Below are 24,873 nucleotides of genomic sequence, written 5' to 3' on the forward strand. Positions count from 1 at the left end.
GAGAGAGAGAGAGAGAGAGAGAGAGAGAGAGAGAGAGAGAGAGAGAGACAGACAGAGACAGAGACAGAGACAGAAAATGAGAGAGTGTGTGTGTTCATTTTTATATGCATCAGTAAATACTAGAGGGCCGGGGTCTGACAGCAAAGCAAAAAAATCTGTTGTTGATTCACATGCAATAAAATGCATTAAAAAAGGTCTTGATTTAAAATTTTCATTAAATAACAATAATTGCTGATTTTCCTGATTTCTATATAGATTGTAGTTATCAACCCTGTATTGAATGTGTAGCATGCATATATTTTTCTCCCATTCTGTAGGTTGTCTATTCACTCTAGTGATAGTTTCTTTGGCTGTGCCTAATCTTTTTAATTTGATCATGTCCCATTTATTTATTTTTGTTGATGCTGTGATTGGTTTAGGGGTCTTCATAAATTCTTTACCTAGGCCAATGTCTATAAAAGTTTTTCCAACATTTTCTTCTACAATTATTATGGTTTCATGGCCTTAAGTTTAAGTCTCTTGTCCATCGTGAGTTGATTTTTCTGAGAGGTGAGAGGTGCGGATCCTGTTTCAGTCTTCTACATGTGGCTATCCAATTTTCCCAGCACCGTTTATTGAATAGGGATTCTTTTCCCCAGTGTATATTTTTTCTGCTTTGTCAAATATCAGATGACAATATGAGGATGATTTTTTATCTAGGTTCTCTGTCCTATTCCATTGGTCTATGTCTGTGTTCTTGTGCCAGTACCATGTTGTTTTGGTTACTATAGCCTTGTAGTATACCTTGAAATCTGGTAGATTGATGCCTCCCAATTTATTCTTTTTGCTTAAGATTGCTTTCACTATACAGAGTCTTCTTTGGTTCCATACAAAGCATAGCAGATGAAAAACCATACCATGCTCATGGATCAGCAGAATCAACATTGTTAAAATGTTTATACTAGCCAAAGTGATCTATAGATTCAATGCAATCCCTATTAAAATACCAACATCATTTTCCAAGATCTAGAAAAAATAATTCTGTGCTTCACATGGAAGACCCCAAAAGCAATCACAGCAACAACGAAAATAAATAAATGGTACCTGGTCAAATTAGAAAGCTTCTCTGCACAGTCAAAGAAACTATCATTAGAGCAAACAGACAACCTACACAATGGGAGAAAATATCCCATGCTATACATCTGATAAAGGGCTGATAACTAGAATCTATATAGAACTCAGAAAAATCAACAAACAAAAATCAAACAACCCCATTAAAATGTGAGCAAAAGACATGAACAGAAACTTTTCAAAAGAAAATACACTAAATCTTGGCCAAAAAATGTTCAACATCTCTAATCATCAGAGAAATACAAATCAAAATCACAACGAGATATCACTTAACTCCTATGAGAATGGCTTTTATCAAAAAGTCACAAAACAACAAATGTTGGCACAGATGCAGATAGATAGGAATACTCATACACTGCTGGTGGGACTACAAACTAGTGCTACCTCTGTGGAAAGTAGTATGGTGATACCTCAAAGTAGAACTAGCATTTGACCCAGCAATCCCACTACTGGGTATTTACCCATGGAAAAAAGGCATTCTATAATAAAAATATCTGCACTCAAATGTTTATTGCAGCACAATTCATAATTGCAAAGATGTGGAAACAACCCAAGTGTCCATCAATACATGAGTAGATTAGTAAAATGTGGTACATGTATTCCATGGAGTACTACTCAGCCACAAAAGATGGCGAACTACTTCTTGTACTATCCTGGATGGAGCTGGAGCCCATTCTTCTAAGCAAAATATTACAAGAATGGAAAAACAAACACCACATGTACTCACCATTAAATTGGTACTAATCAATCAAAATTTATATGCACATATGGAAGTAATGTTTATCAGGTGTCGGGCAGGTGTGAGGGGAGGAGGAGAGGATAGGTAACTCACACCTAACAGGTGCAGTGCATGCTGTCTGGAGGTAGGCATACTTTAGCTCTGACTTGGATGGAACAAAGGCAATTTATGTAACCAAAGGGTTTATACCCCTGTTATATTCTGAAAATTTTTAAAAATGAATAAAAAATAAATAAATAAACTTCTTAAGATGGTATGGTACTCCTGAATTACTCTTCAACACCGTCTCTTGCTACTCACTCTTTCCTTCACTTCACTCCAGGCATGTACTTTATGCTATTCCTCAATTCTAAACTCATTTTTATCCCAGAGATTTTGCTTTTTCTACTCATACAATCTAGTACACTCTTCTCTGTTATCTTCAAAAGTCTTGTTCCTTCACTTCCTTGATGAATGAAATTGTAGATGATACAAATGAAAAAATATCCCATGCTCATGATTCAAAAAAATAAATCATTAAAATGACCACTCTGCCCAAAGCAATCTACAGATTCAATGCAATCCCTAACAAAATACCATTATCATTTTTCACAGAAAAAAAATCCTAAAATTCATATGGAACAAAAAAAAGAGTCTGAATAGCCAAAGCAACCCTAAGTAAAAAGATAAAGGGAACTCTTATGTATAGTTATGAAATGTAAATTAGTACAACCTCTATGGAAAGTGATATTGAGATTTCTCAAATAACTAAAAATAGAACTACCATTCAATGCAGTAATTCCACTACTGGGTATCTACTAAAGGAAAATGAATCATTATATCAAAAGATACCTCCACTTGTATGTTTATTCCCACATTATTCACAATAGCAAAAATGTGAAATCAACCCAAGTGGCAATCAACAGATGATTGGATTCAAAAATTATGGTATGCATACACAATGGAATACTTTTCAGCCACAAAAAAATGAAATCATGTCTTTTGCAACAACATGGATGGAAATGGAGTCCATTGTCTTAAGTGAAACAAGTCAGACACAGAAAAACAAATATCACATGTTCTCACTTATAAGTAGGAGCTAAATAACGTGTGCACATGGAGGTAGAGTGTGGAATGATAGATAATGGAGACTGGGAAGGGTAGGAGTGTGGGAGGGGGATGGATGATGAGAAATTACTTAATGAGTAAAATGTACATGACTTGGGTAATGGATACTCTAAAAGCCCTGAATCAACCAATAGGCAATCCATGCATGTAACAAAATTATACTTATACCCCATAAATTTATACAAATAAAAATAAAAGAAAGTGCATTCAAACTGATACATACAATGCATTCAATCCATACTTGCCAATTAAATTGTCATTTACACTTTCCCCTCTGTGAGTATACAAACACACACACACAAAAAAAAAACCCAGAGTTTTTAAACTATTAAAACTATTTAATTAGAGACAGAAACACAAAGCAAAATTAGAAGATATTGAAACAAAAACAAAAATGGATATATTTTAGGTTTGTCTGGGATAATTCTCTGAATGTGTTTGTGAAAGAATATGTATCTAACAATTCACTCTTATAATCCTTCTAAATTCCATCCAGGTTCTTACCCACATTCATCCAGGTTTCTCTCTACCATATTCCGTGGTGTCCCTTTTCTTTTCCCTATTTCCTGCTGTTCCCTCAGATCTGGGCTTTTTATATGTCCAAATCCCCCATCCATCTTTGTCCATTTAGCATCCTTTACAATACACTCACCTGCCTTACCATGGTCTGAGAATTTTCTCTGGGAAAGGAACCATCAAGTACTTCCAAAGCTTTCCAGCCTAAATTCTGCCAGTAATTACCCACCCTGTGTCATTGCTGTGGTCCTGAGAAGGAAAAATTACTATGACAACTATTATAGAACTTCACTGAGAGCCAAAGAAGGGAGAGCCTCCATGTATTCATTCCCTGGAATCTACCATAGAAAAATAGAAATTGAGCCTAGATCCTTGTACATCAGAGTATTTGGAGACAGACCAGGATGTAACAGTCCAGAAATGCCATCGAGGTTCCCTGTTCCATAACATGAGCTTCAGCATTGGCCTCTGTCAATTTGACTGGCAACTTTATCCTTTTTCCTCCCAAGGTAGCCACTGTACCACTTGGGATTCTTAGTAACTGCACCAGGTCTGGTTTTAATACATTTCCCTTTTGAAGGAGCCCAAAAGAAAATGACATAAATTAAACTGTCAGCTCAACTCCTCATTCTTGGAATAATTCTTGGTACATTCCCTGCTTCCAAGAACAGAGAGTGCTCCATTATTTCATGGTGTCTTCGGGTAGCAGGCAAAAGCCATTCCTGCACAGTACATTCTGCCCTTATCTGCTCACCCAGTGAGTGCCCTAATGACTGCTTTCTCCCTGAATCACAGCTAAATTTAAGTATCTTTGCTTTATAGTTCTCAACATGCCAGCTGTGTGATCTACTGCCTAATATTGTATCTTAACTGTGTAAATGGCAGAGCAAGAATAAAGAGCATATATTCAAAATCTTCTAAAACCATCTGTCTCCAAATTCTTTCTGAGTCCTCTATGAATGGAACAACTTTGAAATCCGCAGAGGGAAAAACATATTTCTCAGCACTACTTTAGGGTCAACTTAGTATAATTTCTTCTTTCCCAATGTAAATAAGTTAAAGACAATTGACTATGTACGTTTCTGTTATTCAAAAATCCATACATAGTACATAGTAGAAGTATATATATATATACACACACATATATATAAAATTAATGTACTATATAAGTAATATTAATATAAGTAAACAAAACAAATTAATAATATGTTTATTAATGCACATGCCATGTGTAGACTTTATTATTTCCCTTTTCCTTTATATCAACTTCTAATTTCATGACTATACCTGCTTCTCTATGTTCATGGGGGGAATTATAGTAACCACTGAGTAGGACTAAGATGAGCACAAAATGAGTGTAGGTGTGTAAAGTATATTTTCCATATACAGTGCATTTATATAATCCTATATTCAGGTAAGCTGTTATTATTATTTTTAAAAATCCTAGAAGCCATTTATGCTGTTTGTAATCTTCTGAAAAATAGCAAAGTTATTCTGTAGCTGTTCAACTCTTGACCACCCTGGAATAAGAGAAACTGATGAAAACCTGGAGTAAAACTATTTGGCTAAAATCATTACTTCTTACTAAACATGGAATATGAATAAAACACTTAACTTTCCCAAACATCAATATGTTCATTGAAAAAGTGGGAAAAGTAATATTATTCTTTATAGGACTAACTTAAAGATCCAGCATAGAAATAAAAGAACTTGGAAGAGTAAAATTTTATGCAAATTCTAATATTCTTACTATTACATTTAAAGACAAAAGCTTCATTTCACAGGTAAACAATGTCATTGGTTGCAACACTCCAATCTGCCTTCGTTCTTTCTACTGGATTAGGTATAAGATAACTTTACTTTTTAACAATGGAAAAAACATGAATTCTAAGTAAGCCCTTCCAACCTCCAAATGGTTACCGATCTGTCTTGAGGAAAATCTTCAGCACTCGCTCCCGAATCTGCTTGGTCCTGACCCCATAGATTACAGGATTGAGAGCTGGTGGAACAACCACATATAGGTTGGCTAAGAAAATGTGTATATATTGAGGGATATTATGACCAAAACGGTGTGTGAAGAAAGAGAAAAATGCTGGTGTGAAAAAGGCTAAGATAACACCTATGTGGGAGCCACAGGTGTTGATAGCTTTGAGTCGAGCTTCCCAGGAAGGCAGGCAGAAAACTGCATGGAGGATTCTAACATAGGAAACAATAATAAGGAACACATCCAATAATAAGAGAGAAATGCTGCCAAGGCCAAACATAACGTTCACTTTGATGCTGGCACAGGCCAGACGGGCAATACCCATGTGCTCACAGTAAGTGTGAGGGATCATATGGTGCCCACAGAAGGGCAGCCTCAGGAGCAGAAACACCAGTGGAACCACCATGTATAGGCTCCTCAGGATGGCAATACCTGCAATGAGGCTGATGATTTTGCTGGTAAGGATCATGGTGTACTGAAGGGGTTTGCAAATGGCAATGTAGTGGTCAAAAGCCATGGCCACCAACCCAATGCTCTCCATGACGGTGAAGAAGTGGATGAAGAACATCTGAGAGAGGCAGCCTCTAAAAGATATTTCCCTGAGACTGAACCAGAAGATGTCCAGCATTTTCGGGATGGTGGCCGTAGACAAGCCCAGATCAATGGAATCCAACATGGCCAAGAAGTAGTACATGGGTTCATGGAGACTGTGCTCAGTCTGGATGACAAACAAGATAGCAGCATTTCCCAGGAGTGCAACAAGATACACAAACAAGAAAGGGAATCCAATCCAGACGTGCACATCTTCTAGCCCTGGGATGCCCAGCAGTAGGAATGAGGGAGGATGGAACTGGGTGTCATTAGGCATAGACATTCTTTCTGTCACAAATATCATTGTGCATACCAGAAGCAATTATTGACTTTCCACTAGTGATTCTTGTGTCCACTTCTCCTATTGTCCAAATTCCTAGTCAAATGCAAATAACATTTTAATCTTCATTTATTCCTATCCATGACGAAGGTAAAATACTCTCCTCAGTTTCTGTAAGCCTCTCCTGAGCATCATATGGTAGCAGGAATAGAACCAGCCTTAGTCTACTGCCCCTTTACCTAATAACAAAGACTTATATAAAGAAGAGATGGGCAACCTCCGTGGAAAAGAATTTGGGGATACCTCAAAGAGCTAAAAAGAGAAATACCATTCAATCCAGCAATAGCACTATTAGGCATCTACCCAAAAGAGCAAAAGATATTCTATAATAAAGACATCTGCACCCAAATGTTTATGGCAGCACAATTCACTATTGCAAGGATGTGGAAACAACCCAAGTGCCCATCAATTCATGAGTGGATTATTAAAATTTGGTATATGTATACAATGGAATATTACTCAATTATAAGAAATGACAGTGATCTAGCACCTCTTATACTTTCCTGGATTGAACTTGAGTCCATTATCCAAAGTGAGGTATCACAAGATCAGAAGAATGGGCTCCACTTGTACTCGCCATCAAATTGGCACTAACTGATTAACACTATGGTGCTCACACAGTAGTAATAATCTCCAGGGATTAGAGGGTTGAGGGGAGTAAACTCACAACTAATGGATGCTGTGAGCACTGTAGAGGGGAAGGGCATGCCTCTAACCCTCGCTTGGGTGAGGCAAAGACATAAAATGTAACCATAATGTTTGTACCCACATAATCTCCTGAAAAAAAAATATATATATATATATTTAAAGCAAATAACTTTAAATTACAAAAAAAATTAATAAATAATAAAAAAATAAAGAAGAGATGGCAGAACAATGTCATCTGCCTACTACAAATTCAAAATCTGGAATATAGCCAGGAATAAATGGGGAAAACAAAGTTCCAGGGCCTGTGTATATGGTAGTGTTACACTCATTTTGCTTAATAGTCATGGTAATTTCTTTGGTACTTGTAATTTCCTCTATTTAAAAAACTAAAAACCCTGAAATGTCTTGTGCATAATCCTGTTTATGTATGGTTATCCATTTTATGAGTGTTCGTGAATACTAGATGATCTACTTCTGAGAGTACAAGAAAAAATTTATCTTTGTTCATATGCATGAAAAAGGTCTGCCACGTAACAGATCTCAATTTAAAATTTCCACAAATAGACAAATTGATTTAGAAGTGAAAGAATGGCAGGTAATTTAAATTTTATAGTTCAGAAAATAAATAATTTCATTCCCATCCTACTTGTTTTTGAGAAAAGAAGCACCCATTGGATTTAGAAAATGGATAAAAACAAAGAGAGGCAGAACTTGACAGTATTTTGCAGTTATAATGAAACATGAATTGAGAGATTATTTTAATCTAGATAAGCCTATCATTTGGAGAGTACATAAATAAACACATGCATTAAAAAATCCAACCAGAGAGAGGTCAAATTTTGTGGGGCAGACTAAATATTCTGGGGTGTACAATTTCCAAATATACCCATGGGGAGAAAGCAGAATAATTTTAGACACCCTATCGTTTAGTTGCTAAACAGATTCTGTTCCAACTCTTATGTCTTTATGGATGACTCTATTATAGTAAATTCTGAACTTACTTATAGTAAATTAAAAATCTGAAGCAAATACGGGAGAAGTGCAATATTGTGCAACTTATTTGGGAAAAGCTAGTTTTAAAGATAATGTGGAATTGGTTGAATGTGATGTGGCACTGGCACAGAAATCTTAGACTCAAACTTAAGGATACTTGTATGTTGGAGGAAGTCAGAGTTGAGATGCACCCAGAATGGATAAAGGTTAATACTTTAAACCCATAATAACACAAAAGCCTTGCTAATAACAGTGCCCATTTGAAGCCTATGAAGAATAGCAAAAATGAGAGATAATTTGATAATTTGGGGAATCATTACAGGAAGAGAGTGTGTGTGTGTGTGTGTGTGTGTGTGTGTGTGTCAGTGTGTAAACTTGGAATGCTGGGCAGGGAAGGAAAAAGTTGAAGTTTTCGGTTTTGCCATGTGAAACTGTCAGAGATAAAGGTGTAAATCTGTTTTTCATTAGTGGAGAATACACAAAGTAGGTAGAGATATACCTTTCACAATTTTTCACAATTTATTTCATCATATTTCAGAGGCTCTCTCTGTACCAGTGTTGATCAGGAAATTTGAATAGAACATTTAATAAAACTGGTTACATACCCTCAAGGAGACCACTTGTAATAAAAAAGATAAAATTCTAAAGATGAAATTTAAAAATTGTACTGCAAGTGCTATGGTAGAAGTATGCACAGGGTAGTTTAATGTAGAGGTGAGTCAAGAAAAATTCGGTGGAGGAGGTTTTATGCTAAGACTCACAGAAAGGAAATTTTATTCTAGATGGAATAAAGATCAGGGAGAAAGTGGGTAAAAAAGGAAACATAGTGACCAGTCAAGACATAAAAAAAGGAATCAGTTATCCTCTCAATGACCAATGACCATATCCAGAGATTCAGTATACTGATGACCAGACTGACTCTTAATTCCCTGGTACTTTGGTAATGCTGAGAGGATCCATACAGCAAAAACCAAGAAAATAAAATATGCCTACATCCTAAGGAAATCAACTTATCCCACTCATCTCTGTGGATTTTACAGTAGGGCTTGAAAATTAGTGCTTCCCTTCTCTCTGGGACATGATTTATAAATCTGTAAACATTGGTCAAAGAAACCAGTCACTTAATGATTCTATAAAAGTATACTATTATTTCAACATATATTCATATAGCTTCCAATCTCTACTGGGTTCCAAAAATAAGACTGTGTCCCAGCCCCTCATTTGATCCCCTAATAGGAAGTTGCCGTACGGGATTACATTCAGCTATCTAGTAGCCATTTCTTCAATGTGTCATCTTCTTACTCTACCCTATTCCATCAACCTCCACCACACTCCACATATCCATATGCCCGCATCCTAGTTCTGATGAGCATGACAAATGATAATGTACACCTTTTTCTCTCATCTTTACCTAATGTCACAGTCTCATGGCCATTCTGCTATCGTGCAACATTATTCCCATTCTCAGACACTTCATCACTCTAGCCCTGGGTCCTATTTTCATAAAAGTCTATTCCTCAGGGCTATGTTTCATGATTCATTTATTCATGAATTAATTGATTCAAAAATGTATTTTTGATCACCTTTACCATACTTGGAACAGTCCTAGAAAATAGAAAATCTAGTCCTTTCTCTCTCACTATTCATATGTGTGCATGTGTACACTGGGTCAGAAACAATAGCTAAATTGATACAAGATATATTGGTACAATTCCTTTTTCATTAGCTTTCACCCTTTTGGGTGGTCATAGGTAAATGTAGATAAAAGTCTAGCCTCAGGAATTTGTAAGTATGACTGTGTATTCCTTCTTCATCTTGTTATTATACTTTCACCTTTCCTTCATCTCTCCATACTAGCTTGGCATAAACTCTTTTTCCATCCCTCTTGCTATTTGTCACAGCCTAACCACTATATAACTTACCTTGATCTCAAATCTCTAAAACACATCCCTTAGCATATTCTTAAGGAACACCATTTATTATGCCAAATAGAAAATGCATATACTTTCCTTGCAGTCTCACTTCCCCTGGAATGGGGACCCTAGTATCTTGGAGACCTTGATATAGTTTGGTTAATAGGCTCTGGAGAATTCTTCTCAATCTCTTTCTCCTTATACTGAGACAACAGGGAAAGAGTTTACCACTACCTTGGAGACTTTGATGTAGTTCAATTAACAGACTCTGGAGAATTCTTCTTCTTAATTTCTTTCTCCTTATATTGAGGATAATAGAACAAGAGTTTATTGCTGTTCTCTTGCTTTTCCAAAACTTTCCACTCCTTTTCTTACACTGATAGAGTATATTTACTTTCTCACTTGCAAAGTAAATTGCTAAGCTCCTGATAAATACCTGGGGTTTTGTCCTTATCCTTTTATCCCATCTTCTTTATTTCTCCCTCCCTCCCTCCCTCCCTCTCTCTCTCTCTCTCTCTCTCTCTCTCTCTCTCTCTCTCCAAACTCCTCTCCCTAGTCCAAACAAAATATTTAATTTTCCCATTTAAAAACATCCTTGATAGAGTTTCTCATGGATTCAATCTCTAGTTATCTATTAAATTGTATATAAACAGAACATTTTCAATTCATCCATCCATTAATGGACACTTGATGGCAGCTTCCCAGAAATCTCTTCTCATAGAGTTCATATTTATTTGACCTGACTCAAAGCTCACTCATCGTGAACAAGATTTTTGTCAAGCTATTAGTCAAAAATAATAAGCAAAATAATGTTTAACATCACAGCTCCCAGAAGCAAGAATAACAGCTGGAGCTAACAAGATGCGGACTAAAAAATTCAAAAGGAAAAATTGGGGAATGAATTGATCACGGAAGATTTCTCAAAGCTCTGAAATGTTCCTGAGAAGCTAAAAAGTTCCACACAAGTACATGACTATGAAAATATCTAGGAAAGACCTAAGAAGGCCCTAATCTGTCCCCACTGGCTGATCTTGAGGAAATAACACTAAAATATAGAATGTGATTGATTATACAAGAAAATGTCTGGTGCATTCAACAAATCATTTTCACAAACAGACATATACATACAAAAAGAGAGACACAAACATAGTGGAGTTTTAATATTATGTGGCAGAATATACATATTTTTCAATAACAAAAAACAGAATACTCCTTATGAATATAGATGGAAAATCCCCAATAAAATACTAGCAAACCATATCCACCAACATGTTAAAGAATTATACACCATGACCAAATGTGATTTATTTCAGGAATGTAAGAGTATTATGATAAAGAACAATCAATCAAGGCAATAAACCCCATTAATAGAAAGAAAGAAAAAATCATCATCTCAGTTGATGCAGCAAAATCATATGACAAAATTCAATACACTTTCATGATAAGAACACTCAGAAAACTAGGAATAAAAGGAAACTTCCTCATACACAAGACATTTATGAAAAACTCACAGGTCCTATCATATTCAATAGTGAATCCTCAAAGGAGAAAGTAAACTTTCCCCCTAAGATCATGAGCAAGACAAGGATGTTTGCTTTTACTACTGCTGTTTAACATTATACTGGAAGTTCTAGCCAGAGCAATTGGGCAAGAAAAAGAAGTAAAAGCCATTTAAATTTTTAACTATCTATTTTTAGATGACATCATCTCTAATACATAGAAAATATATAAGGGAACTAAATGATGCGTGTACATGGGCACAGAAAGATGTAAAGGACATTGGAAACTAAAGAAGCAGGGAGGGTGAGAGCGAGATGAGGGATAAAAACTTACCTATTGGGTACAATGAATATTATTGCCCTGATGGTGGGCACACTGAAAGCCCTGACTTCAGCATTATATAGTGTACCCACATAACAAAAACTTTTGCACCCCCTTAATATTTTGAAATTAAAAAAGTAAATAAATAAAAAAGAAAATTATAAAGAATTCACAAAAAATCTATTACAGCTAATAAACAAATAGTAAATTTTCACAATACAAAAGTGACATACAGACATCAGTTGTATTTTGCTGAATATTGCTGAAAAAATTTAAAGAAGGTCTAAATAAATAGAAAAACATTTTATGTTCATGGATTGAGAGATTTAATACTATTAAGATGGCAGTTCTCCCCAAAGTGATCTATACATTATGTATAATCCCTATTAAAATCTCAATGTCTTTTTTTTTACAGAAAAGAGAAAGCTGATCCTAAAATTCACATAGACTATCAAAGGCCCTAGAATAATCACAACAATGTGAAAATAAAACAACAAAGTTTAAGGACTCATTTCCTTATTTTAAAACTTACTACAAAGCTATAGTACTCAAAACAGTATGGTTCTGGCATAAGAATAAACATACAAATCAATGAAATAGAATTGAGAGTTAAGAAATAATCCTGTATATTTATGGTCTATTGATTTTTGACAAAGATGTCATGATTATTCAATGGGTGAAAAATAGTCTTTTCAGCAAATGGTGCTGACTTTTGCACAGCACTGTGGCTATAATTAATAATAATGTATATTTCAAAATTGCTACAAGAAATGACTTTAAATGTCACCACAAAGAAATGATAAATATTTGAGGTGATGGATATGCTAATAAGCCTAACTTAATCATTCCACAATGTATACATGTATCAAAACATCACATTGTACTCCATAACATATAGATTTATTATTTGTCAATGAAAAATAAACCAAAATTTTTTTTAAATGGTGCCTGGACAACTGGATGTCCACATAGACAAGAATGAAGTTGGACCCTTAACTCACACTATATACAAAATTAAATTAAAATGGATAAAAGACCTAAATATAACTAAAACAATGAAGCTCTTAGAATAAAACATAGGGGTAAATTATGACCTTGGATTTGGTTTCTTATGGAGGACAACAAAAACAAAGCAATGAAAGAAAAAAATAAATAAATTTAACTTCAGGATTAAAAACTTCTGTGAAACAAATTTAACTATCTACAGAGTGAAAAAACAACTCATAGGATGGGAGAAAATATTTTAAAATCATATAACTGATAATAGTCTAGGATCCAGAATATATATAAAGAAGAACTCGTAAAACTCAACAATGAAAAAATAAACAGTTTAATCAAAAATGGGCAAATGGCTTCAATAGACATTTCTCTAAAGATGTACAAATGTCCAATGTGCCCATGAAAAGATGCTCAATATCATTTAGTCACAAGGAAAATAAAAATCAAAAACACAATGAGATATCACTTGACACTGACTAAGATGGCTGTAATTTTTAAAAATGGAAAATAAGTGTTGGAAAGGATGTGAGAAATGGGAACCTTTATACAATGCTGATGAGAATATAGATTGATGCAGTCACTATGGAAAACCATTTGGCACTTCATCAGAAAGTTAAATATAGAATTACCATAAGACCCAAAAATTTCACTTCTTGGTATGTACCAATGATATATACCCAAAAGAATTGGAAACAGGTGTTCAAACATAAACTTATACAAGAATGTTCATACCAATACTATTGATGATAGCTAAAAGATGGAAACAACCCAAATATCTATCAACTGATGAGTATAGAAACAAAATGTGATACATATGTATAATGGAATATTATTTAGCCATAAAAAGTAATGAGGTACTAATACATGTTACAATATGGATACAATTTGAAATCATTATGCTAAGTGGAAGAAGCCAGATAAAAAGACTATATATTGCTTGATTCCATTTATAGGAAATATCCAGAATAAATTAATAGAGAAAATGCATAGAAATAGAAAGCAATTTAGTAGTTTTTAGGGCCTGGAAAAAGAGAAGAATTGGGGAATAACTGTTTAATTGGTACAGGATTCACTTTTAAAGCTAGATAATGGTGATAGTTGCACAATATTGATAATATAAAAAGTGCCACTGAATTGTAAATTTTAACATGTTAAAGATTTTAAAATTGTAAATTTTATGTTATATGTATTTTGGCACAATAAAAAAAAGTTGATGGTTATATAGATGCCCAACAGAACTCAAAGGATTAGTCCAAGCAATTCATAGACTGATAGAGAGAAGGATAAGTAAGAAAAAGGAGGAAAAAAGATAAAATGGGACCTGTCACAAATATTATGTGAATAGCAAGAACTAGCTATTGACCATTTGACCAAATAGTGGGCAGAAATTCACTGAGCTTTCCCTAGAGCTCCTTTGCAGCTGATGCAATGACAAAGGGGAATTTCTATTCACTGTAATCTCAATGCCCCAGACTCTGGCATCTGGAGACTTTATTACAAATCTACCATCCCAGCACAAACACACAAAGACATTTTGTTAACATCTTTCAGAGTGCATTGAGGCTCTATTCTAAGCCATTTATATTTATTTCAAAAAGTGAATGCACAGTTGTTACATGACTAGAGAAAGAGGAAGGAATGTTGGTAAGTGTTTGTGATAAGTGTGTGTAATGTGTGCTTAAGACTGGAATTTGAATTCACAGACATTGAGTTAAGACCTAGAGAATTTGGGTAGGGAATAAAATGGCATATATCAGTGGTCTAGGAAGAGGTAGAAGGATGAATAAAATGGGAAGAAATTGGAGAGAAAAATATTTTCTGTACACCTATACTCTTTCAGGCATATATGACCTCATTTATACCACCCTTAATAATATGAGGTATATAGTACTATGTTTATTTCTAATGAAACTCTAACTCAGACCTGATATAACTTACCTAAGGTCACAAAGGCAGTCAGAATGAAATAAGAAGTCTATCCCATGCCACAATGCCAATAATATTAAATTCTCCGTGCTTTTGCTTCTTTTTCCTGCACATCTCTCCCTTACAGTGATATAGCGAGTGATACACAAAGTTATATGAAAGCCATAGTGGGCAAAGAAAGATAGAATAATGAGCTTGAACTCCTTTACACTTAGAGTGACTGCACATGTACCCTGATAGAGAAAAGGATACAATATGGTGATCAGCTGTTGGTCTTCATGCTTCACAGGAATTAAAATGAATTCAAATTTAATTATTGGGAGACCTAGATTTATAATTTAGGGCAAGGCCCAAGATGAGGCATGAGGTAAAAATTTTAGATACAGTAGTAGTAAAGTATATCTTTGGGACTAAATAAACAAATATAATAAAGAATTTGGCTTTGCCCAAAGAGAGGTCTGGCATTTCTTTTGGTTTCTGGGAGGTAATCTACACCATACCTGATAGGAGTGTCTTTGTTTATAGTAAGGACTAGCCATACCAGATCACAGGGTAGGGGCTGGCCATGCCATAAATACCAACAATATGACTTAGGATTTGGGGCTTTGGGTCATGTGACATCAATGGATCTGGAGACTGAGTTCAACCACATGTGCAATCAATCAAGCAAGCAATCATCCTATGTAATGAAATCATAAGAAAAATTCTGGACACCAAAGCTTGCGTGAGCTTCCCTGGTTGGCAATGTGACTCTTCGCATATTGTCACACGTTAATGCCAGGAGGGTAATGCATCCTGACTCTATGAGAGGACAACAGATGCTTCACATTTGGAAACTTCACAGACTCTTCCCTAAGCATCTCTTCCTTTGTCTGATTTTGGTCTGTATCCTTTTCCTGTAATAAACTGTAGCCATGAGCATAATAGCTTTCAGTAAGTTCTATCAGTCCTTCTAGGGAATTACTGAACCTGGGAGTAGTTTTGGAAAATCCCTGAAATTGTAGTTAATGTCAGAAGTGAGGTCAATCTTGGGAATTGCCCCCTCAAACGTTGCAGTGTAGCTAGCTCCAAGCAGCAGATCTGATCTGATGTTACATTTTTTAAAACTGTTACAGAAGTCAACAGGCTTTTGAAAAACAACTTCATATGGGGATAAAAATTTACAGGTCATCAGTTTCCCTTGAAAATTTCTCTTATATTCTCACTTGGAGATATCTTACTTCTAGATACTAAGACCCTAAAAAATATCTGGATCTGCTTATGGACTTTCAGTTCTGTTCCACTCTTTTTCTACTTTGGTTTTGCCACTAACACACTGCTATGGTCATCACAGCTGTATAGGAAGTCTCAATATCTGATAGTGTAAATCCTGCAGATTTACTCTTCTTTGAGAAAGTTTTAACTATTTTCAATCCTTTTATTCTTCCCCAAATCTTACTTTTCTTTCTCTCTTACTACTTCCATTAGCAAGTATTGCAAAGACAGATTCAGATTAATGTCACATAGCTGAATTTTGAACTGGTTTCAGATCTTGACTCTTTTGCTTATTCGCTTTGTAAACAATGTAAACATTTAACTTATCAAAATCTTTCTCTTACATAAACCCAGATACCAGCAGAACTTGTGTCATAGAATTGTAGGGAGAACTAAATGAGATAATATATTCAAATAATGGTAGGCACAATGTTTGAAAAAAATAGTTATCTATTTAATGATAGCTATCATTATTGTGGTGGTTGATATTATTATTGATTTATTATTACCTCATAGTGTCTACTTCTTAAGGAAGAGGGGAGTAAGTTCATTTATGTACTCTTAACTTATAATTTTAGAAGAGATATCATTAGCTTCTATTTGGCATCTCAGCCATTCACACTTAGAGTGCAGGTGAGGAGTGATCCTAGGATTACTTACGGAGAGCTGAAAGAAGGAAAAAGAATCAAAGACCTCTACAGAAACATTTCCATAATATGAATTCTTTATTTGAGTACTTTTTATTTTTAATTGTTTTAGATCTCAATTAAGTCCGGATGGAACGCCAAATGAAAACTGGCAACAACCTTTAAAACCATGGCCACCATCAGCCTGCCGAAGAATGTTTTCTCCCAATATCACTGAGCTGCACCCCTCTTCATTCCTGTTGTTAGGGATTCCAGGACTGGAAACTGCACAAATCTGGCTTGGCTTTCCCTTCTGTGTTCTGTATCTGATTGCTCTCATTGGAAATCTTATGATTCTGTTTGTGATCTTGACTAATAATAACCTTCACCAACCCATGTTCTACTTTCTGGCCATGCTGTCAGTGATTGACCTGAGTCTCTCTACTGCTACCATCCCCAAAATGCTGGGCATTTTCTGGTTCAACCTTCAGGAGCTGTGCTTTGGGTGCTGTGTTTCTCAAGTATTTTTTATCCATTTTTTTACAGTCATGGAGAGCATTGTACTTCTTGCCATGGGCTTTGATCGGTATGTGGCTATTTGCAACCCCCTCAGGTACACTATGATCATCACCAACAAAGTTATTGGTGTGATTTCTGTGGCTGTAGTTCTAAGAAGCTTATGCATGATTGCTCCTATCATTTTTCTCCTCGTGAGGCTGCCTTACTGTGGACATAGAATTATCCCTCATACCTATTGTGAGCACATGGGAGTGGCACGTCTGGCTTGTGCCAGCATCAGTGCCAATGTCTATTATGGTCTTGGGAATATTTCTATCTTGTTTACGGATGTGCTTCTTATCATTATCTCCTATGCTAGGATTTTATTCACTGTCTTCCACCTCCCTTCCCAAGATGCCCGCCTGAAGGCTCTTAATACCTGTAGCTCCCATATCTGTGTCATCTTGGCCTTCTTTGGCCCAGCTCTCTTCTCTTTCCTCACTCATCGCTTTGGTCACAGCATTCCCCAATATATCCATATCCTCCTGGCTAATCTCTATGTCGTCATCCCTCCTGCCCTCAACCCAGTCATTTATGGGATCAGGACCAAGCAGATCAAGGAGTGGGTGAAGAGTCTCTTTGCTAAACAAAGATTGAATGAGAGGTAATATATTCAGGTTATAAAAGTCCCCAAAAGACTAAAATTATGATAAAAATAATAAATAAATTACTTTCACTAAAGTTGTTCATCAATTACATATATGAACATGTATTTGAATATCTGTAAGAAATATTGGCAGCAATTGTTGGAGGCATGTGTTTGTGTCTGAGTGTATACTTGCAATGATATTATCTGTTGACCCCTCATACAGAATATGCCATACAAAAGTAAGTTTTAAGGAGGAGCATTTTATTTATATTTATTTTTTATTTTTTATTTCACAATATTATGGATATCTCAAAGAGCTAAAAATGAAGGAGTACTTTAATTCACAAAAGAAAGAACTTTTTATTAGAACTGTCTGGTATTTTAGATCTCTTTCAGGTAGTAATAATATTTCTTTCACAGAGATATTCAAATAGAGGTCATATGGCCACTGACAGGAGTACTGGCATGTGGGTAGCAATAATGCAAAAAGAGAGGAGGTACCAAATGTGAGATATAGGGAAGAGACATAAGAAGATTTAGCCACACACTAGAGAAAGAAAACAAGAATGTTTATTTATTTTGTTTATTATTTTTTTTAATCTGGATGACTTTGGTCGAGCATTAAAATATGTGAAAAGAAAAACAAAGAAAATTACTCATGAATTTCGAAAAACACAAACATAGAAAACAGAGCGGAAACAGAAATCAGATTATAAAGAAACTTCAAAATGGTTTTCAAAAATGGCAATAGAAAAGAAAGCATGGTAATTTAAAGTAAAGGACATTTAAAGAATTGAATGACCTGAGTAGAATATCACGCAGAGATAAGGTCAAACTTGATTTTGAAAGTTACCATAGCAATCATTTCACCCAATTCTATGACATTCCTAGTGATTTTTACTAATTTAACATATAAAATAAATATTTGCGGCCAGGCGCGGTGGCTCATGCCTGTAATCCTAGATCTCTGGGAGGCCGAGGCTGGCGGATTGTTTGAGCTCAGGAGTTCGAAACCAGCCTGAGCAAGAGCGAGACCCCGTCTCTACTAAAATTAGAAAGAAATTAATCGGACAACTAAAAATATATAGAAAAAATTAGCGGGCATGGTGGCGCATGCCTGTAGTCCCAGCTACTCAGGAGGCTGAGGCAGAAGGATCGCTTGAGCCCAGGAGTTTGAGGTTGCTGTGAGCTAGGCTGACGCCGCAGCACTCACTCTAGCCAGGGCAAAAGAGTGACACTCTGTCTCAAAAATAAATAAATAACTAAATAAAAATAAAATAAAATAAAATAAATATTTGGAAATCCATTATTAATTATAATCAATCTCAGCGAGAAGAGTTAATATTAAGATAATTAAAAAAAACAATAAGAACTAACATGTTCACAAGTTTTTATAATCATCAATTTAATTTCACATATATTATCTAGTTTCAATTTTTTTACCTCTTAAAGTAATGAGGTGTCAACTACCCACCAGATATAGCCATTTTATGACTATTTGTTGTAAAATTCCACCTAAATTTCTATGTCAATATTTTTGGGGGTACAAGTATTTATTTCTGACATAGATACATTAGAAGTTTCATAAGGTGAAATAAAAATAAAGAAGAGGAGAATAACAAAGAAAATTTCTACAGCTGAAAAATTATTCAAGACTTAATATTAACAATTTCAATAGGTGCCCAGTGGGGACACAGGTATTATTTGGTGGAAATTGTAAACATAAGAGATAAAAAGAAAATCTTAAACCATTCCAGGGAAAAAGTGTCAAGAGAAAGAGAAGGAAATTAATATGGAGATACCTCAAAGAACTCATAGCAGAACTACCATTTGATCCAGCAATTCTACTACTGGGTATTTACCCAAAGGAAAAAAAGACATTCTATAAAGAAGACATCTGCACTTGGATGTTCATAGCAGCACAATTCATAATTGCAAAGATCTGGAAACAACCCAAGTGTCCATCAATAAATGAATGGATTAATAAAATGTGGTATATGTATATCATGGAGTACTACTCAGCTATAAAGAAAATGATGAACAAATATCCCTTGTACTATCCTGGATGGAGCTGGAGCCCATTCTTCTAGGAGAAGTATCACAGGAATGGATAAACAAGCACCACATGTACTCACCATTAAATTGTTACTAATTGATCAACACTTATGTGCACATATGGAAGTAACATTCATAGGGTGTTGGGCAGGTTGGAGAGGGAAGTGGGGATGGGTAAATTCACACCTAATGGGTACAGTGCATGATATCGGGGGGTTGGGCACACTTGTAGCTCTGACTTGGGTGCTGCAAAGGCAATATATGTAACTAAAGCATTTGCACCCCTGTAATATTCTGAAATTTAAAAAAAGGGAGAGAAAGAGAAAGAAAGTTCAAGTATGACAGGTGAAGAAAATGGTGTAGAAAATAGCATAGATTAAAGGTAAGCATAATCTGACTGGTATCAGAATTCTCAAATGCAAAAGTGGATGTTTAAAAACAGTCTTCATATCCTAAGAAAAATAATTTTGCACTTGAGATTCAATGCTCATTCAATCCATTATTCATATTCAAGAGTAAAATGAAGACATTTTCAGAAATACAATGAAACTTTTAAGTGCATCTTTTCCAAAGGACGAAAAAAGGTTTAAGATACACTCTAATAAAACAAAAACAATAGAAATGTCAAAAAAGAGTATCATATGGTATTAAAAACATGATTTATGCTCAAAGGAAAACAGACAAAGGTATAATTACATCAAAACAATTGTTGGTAACTTGATTGTGATAACGTGATTTTTAGGTAAGTGTATTTGGTGGATTTTCACTTCCATTAATAATAAACTAGTTTATTTCTGATTAATGCTTCTGCCAAGGGGGAAAAAACCTAAAAAACTGGACAGAATGTTTAAAACATATATTTAAGGCATTGCAGAGCTAACAAGTTAGCAAAGATAAAAAGGTCAGGATCCCAAAAAAGAATGGAGAGCTAAGAGAAATAAAGCCTGCCTTTTGTGCTGCTTTTCCTTACCATGTACTTTGCCTTGTATAATTTGGAACAGCTCTCAGAAAGACTGATACTATGAGAGTATCAAGGGATTGCACAGGATTAAGCATTGGTATTCAGTGTTTGGAAAGGAATAGAGAAAATAGATCACCAAGGGAGTACTCAAGGAGTGAAGATAAATCAGAAAAAAAAATCAGCCATTACAAAGTATGTAGCCTAGTTTAGAATTACCTCAATTCTTAATCGAATGAGGTGATGTGCTCTTACCCTAACTGCCTGGTAGAACCAAAGTAAAACGCTGTGGTGGGTAATATTATTGATAGCCTTAAAATATCCTGAAAAGTTTTCCTTCATAATGTCCAGCATTCAATTTTTTTAAGTGTGAATAGATACTAATTACCCAAATAAACACGCAAACAAAAAAGATAAGATTAAAATATTCACAGAGAACCAGGCGATGAGATTATAAAATAACTATTATATACATTAAATTCAATGAAAAGATGGAGAATTTTCACCATCAACTGAAAATAATAATCAGTTGAAAATTTTACTTTTAAAAATTGTATTATTTTAAAATAAGTACTCAATAGGTGAGATAACAGAAGATTGTACCTATAACTGAAAGATTAATCAGAAGGCAATATTCACAGTGAAACATGGGGAAATAAGTTAATGGAAAATACAAAAAAGAATATACAATATTTGCAAAATAGTTAAAAGGTACACAGACATATAATTGGATCATATAAAGAGAGGAATTAAAATGTAGATCATAAGCAATATTAAAAGGATAAAAAATCACAAAACACATGAAAGAAATCAAGCCAAAAATCCAAAAATTTTAACCAGGACCAACAAAAAAATGGGTTCACACAGGAATGCCAAAGTAAAACCACTGCAAAATAGAAATAAAGAGAAAATCTTTAAGGCAGTTAGAAAGAAGAAATTATCTTAAAAGAATCAATAATAAGATTAACAGCAAATATCTCAAAAGAAACTATAGAATCAAGAAGACAATAAAATGGTGTTTTTAAAAACACAGTGGGAAAAATAAACTGCCAACCTAGATTTCTATGCCCACTGAAAATATCTTCTTAAATTAAAGGATTAAAAAGTACATTGCAAATAAACAAAAGCTGAGAAAAGTTGTTACCAAAAGACTTGCTATAACAGAAATACTAAAAGGGATTATTCAAGAAAAAATAATATAAATCAAGTTAAAAGCACAGAGAAGCAGAAGAAAAATATCTGTGAAAAATATCTGTGTAATGAAATATCCCTAAAGAAAATATTATAAAATTAACACAGTAGTGTATAAAAAGAATAATATATAAAGGTCAAGTTAGAATTATCCTAAAAATGCATGATTGATTTAACATTTGGAAACCTATTAATTAACATTATAATATCAAAATAACAGTGTGGAAAAAGTAATGTGAGCAGCTCAATAGGCAGAGAAGAATAATTGATAAAGTATAATACCTATTAATAAGTTTTAAAATCTCTTAAACAAAGCATGAAAGAGTCTCCCTTAATCTGATAAAAATATGCAGACTTAAAGGATGGAAGAGCATGCATATTACGGTAATATATTTAAATATTTCACATAAGATCAGAAACAAGACAAGGATGCCATTACCACCATTTCTACTCATCACAGAACTGGAGACTCTATGTAGTGCATAAGATAAGAAAAAGAAAACACAAAATAAGTTAGAAGGCAAAAAAATAAAACCGTAATTATTCACAGATGGCATGATTGTATATACATAAAATGTAAAATATCCACGGAAAAATTCTTAGAATTAACAAGTGAATTTATCAAAGATATTTGATATAAAGCCAACATACAAAAATTAATTACTTTTCTGTATACTAATGATAAACAGGAAAATAAAATTTTGAAAATTATATAGTTTTAAATAGCATCTGAAAACATCACATACTTTGAGCTAAATCTAACAAGAAAATGGCATGCAAGATTTCTATAATAAAAGCATAAAAATACTGAAAATAATTTTTAAATATATAAATACATGAAAAGATATACCAGGTACATGATTTGGACTAATCGATATTTTTTTAAAAAACATTTTTTATAATTTAGCTATGTATTCAATGAAATAAATATTTCTGTGACTTTGTTTGCTTATGTGTCCATTTGTTTTTGTTTTCAAGCTGGCATATTTTAAAAGTAATTGGCCAATCTTGAAGAATAAAATTTTATAATTTATACTATCATATTCCCCAATTCATTACATACCTTCACTAATTAAAACTGTGTGATACTTGTAGAAAACTAGGCAAATTGGTAGAATTATATAGTCTAGAAACAGAAATACACATGCAAAAATGTATGATTTATGATGAACAGCACTGTAGAACACTGGAGAATGCATAGACTTTTTGATAAATTGGGCAAGGTCAAATGAATACCCAATGTAAATCAACTGGATACTAAAAAGTAAATAATCCTCACTCCTATATCACTGCCCTTTCAATGTGATATTTAATATCCTCTCATCAAATGATGAAGCTTGACAATGCAAGCAAGATGAACAACTAGAAGCTCCTAGCACTCCTTTCCCTCACAAAGACAGCCAGAACAATGAATAAAAAACTACATTTTAATAAAAATAACTGATGGAGAGCACTGGAGTGCATCAGAGAAGTAACAGAAATCCTAGTGAGCACAGAAATTCATCATGGCTTCATAGAAAATGGAAGGAAATGCCAGGCCTCTACCAATCTATCCCCCAGTCACGATCATCTGGGAACCAGGTAGAACTTCTCCTGGTGATGAGGAGATAAGCAAGAGGATCCCAGCAAGCCCGATCAGTGCTTTGGACACCTACAACATTACCTTTTCTGTGCTTACAATTCAAACTAGTCAGAAGACAAAAAATACCAACGAGTCATCTAATGTATTCAATGTTCCTCGGCCTATTTCTAACTATATTCAGGAAAACCAGGATCTGTAGTATGTTCTGGTTGTACTAGTAGGTCTATTCCATCATCATCCAGGAAGGGAGACTCTCAGGAAATACTGCTTGTTCTCTGGGTGGAAGGGACAATAGAATATGTTTTCTTAGGAAAATGTGGAATTTTCTTCATCTTCTGCCAAAAGAGTTGAAACACATACGAGACCTTCTTCAGAGACTTTATCTGTTCACCTTTGGTTATAGCCTGGGAAGGAGAATCTTCCTGTGTTGGAAGGAAGTTTATACCATTATCTACAGGCATGCGTGCTGCCAATAAACAGAGTGGCTGCCACAGAGTCTAATTTGTCTATTTTAAAGGTCTTCTTCTTCATCTTTTGAAGCTACCGTTGTAACAACTGCCAAACTGCCAACTGCCAACTGCCAAACTGAATCAGTATTTACACAATTATATTTTACAAAACAGAAGAGTTCTTAAGGACAGATTCCCAAAAAATCATACTTTGAAAACTTAATGGTATAAAATAAATGCTTTCATAACTCTTCACGGAAACTGAATCAATATCATCCCACAAACAGATTCCTCTCTCTTCAGGATATTTCCCTTCCTATCATTTCATGCCACGCCTCCTCCCCTGAGCTAAGGAGTTATATCTAGAATGGTGTTTCTCTACAGATGCAGTAAAGAGGAATACTTACAAGGACTTAGTGACCCTCAAACCCATGTTTATGCCCAGAGGACTCTGAAGACTCAGCTTGGGGATTCTGGGACATGCTTAGTCATAGGGATGCCCTCACTCAGTATAAAGTTTTTCTCCACATGACCAGGCAGGCTTGGGGCTCAGAGCATTGAAAGGGCACCTAATCACCATCTTTAAGAACCTGGGCTCATGCTGCACTCTGCTCCAAGTGGGGCCTGGGAATTATTAGAGAAGTAAGAATGCTTGGAGAGAAGAGGTGAGATGCTACAGAGAGGAGAAGAATAGAGTAAATGAAGACAGAAGGGGTCAGAAGCTTCTGCTTTGCTGAGAACTCATCCCAAGCACCATCCTCTTCACAGAGGAACACAATAGAGCATGTGGGATTGGAACAGACAGACATCCATAGGTGAGAACAGTGGTGTGGTATACCAATGAGTTACATGCAGAATTTCTATTTGTCTCTTTCTTTGGCACATGCTCTCTCTCTCTCTCTCTCTCTCTCTCTCTCTCTCTCT

The 24,873-nt window shown here is 34.8% G+C and overlaps 2 protein-coding genes across 2 annotated transcripts; one reads left to right on the plus strand and one right to left on the minus strand.

Moving 5' to 3' along the window:
• Positions 1–5,366: 5,366 nt before the first annotated feature.
• Positions 5,367–6,367, minus strand: LOC105818327 (olfactory receptor 52E8). The gene has a single exon (XM_012654285.1). It carries the CDS (start codon positions 6,349–6,351, stop codon positions 5,389–5,391), a length of 963 nt encoding a protein of 320 aa, XP_012509739.1. The 5' UTR covers positions 6,352–6,367; the 3' UTR covers positions 5,367–5,388.
• A 10,415-nt stretch (positions 6,368–16,782) lies between these two features.
• Positions 16,783–17,733, plus strand: LOC105818273 (olfactory receptor 52E8-like). Its single transcript, XM_012654210.1, has one exon. It carries the CDS (start codon positions 16,783–16,785, stop codon positions 17,731–17,733), a length of 951 nt encoding a protein of 316 aa, XP_012509664.1.
• Positions 17,734–24,873: the final 7,140 nt, after the last annotated feature.

This window comes from Propithecus coquereli, unplaced genomic scaffold (assembly GCF_000956105.1).
Source record: "Propithecus coquereli isolate 6110/MARCELLA unplaced genomic scaffold, Pcoq_1.0 Scaffold44, whole genome shotgun sequence".
NCBI lineage: Eukaryota > Metazoa > Chordata > Mammalia > Primates > Indriidae > Propithecus > Propithecus coquereli.

What these genes read in the sequence shown, in the direction of transcription:
- LOC105818327 (XM_012654285.1), bottom strand. Translation starts at nt 6,351, where the DNA reads ATGATATTTGTGACAGAAAGAATGTCTATGCCTAATGACACCCAGTTC.
- LOC105818273 (XM_012654210.1), top strand. Translation starts at nt 16,783, where the DNA reads ATGTTTTCTCCCAATATCACTGAGCTGCACCCCTCTTCATTCCTGTTG.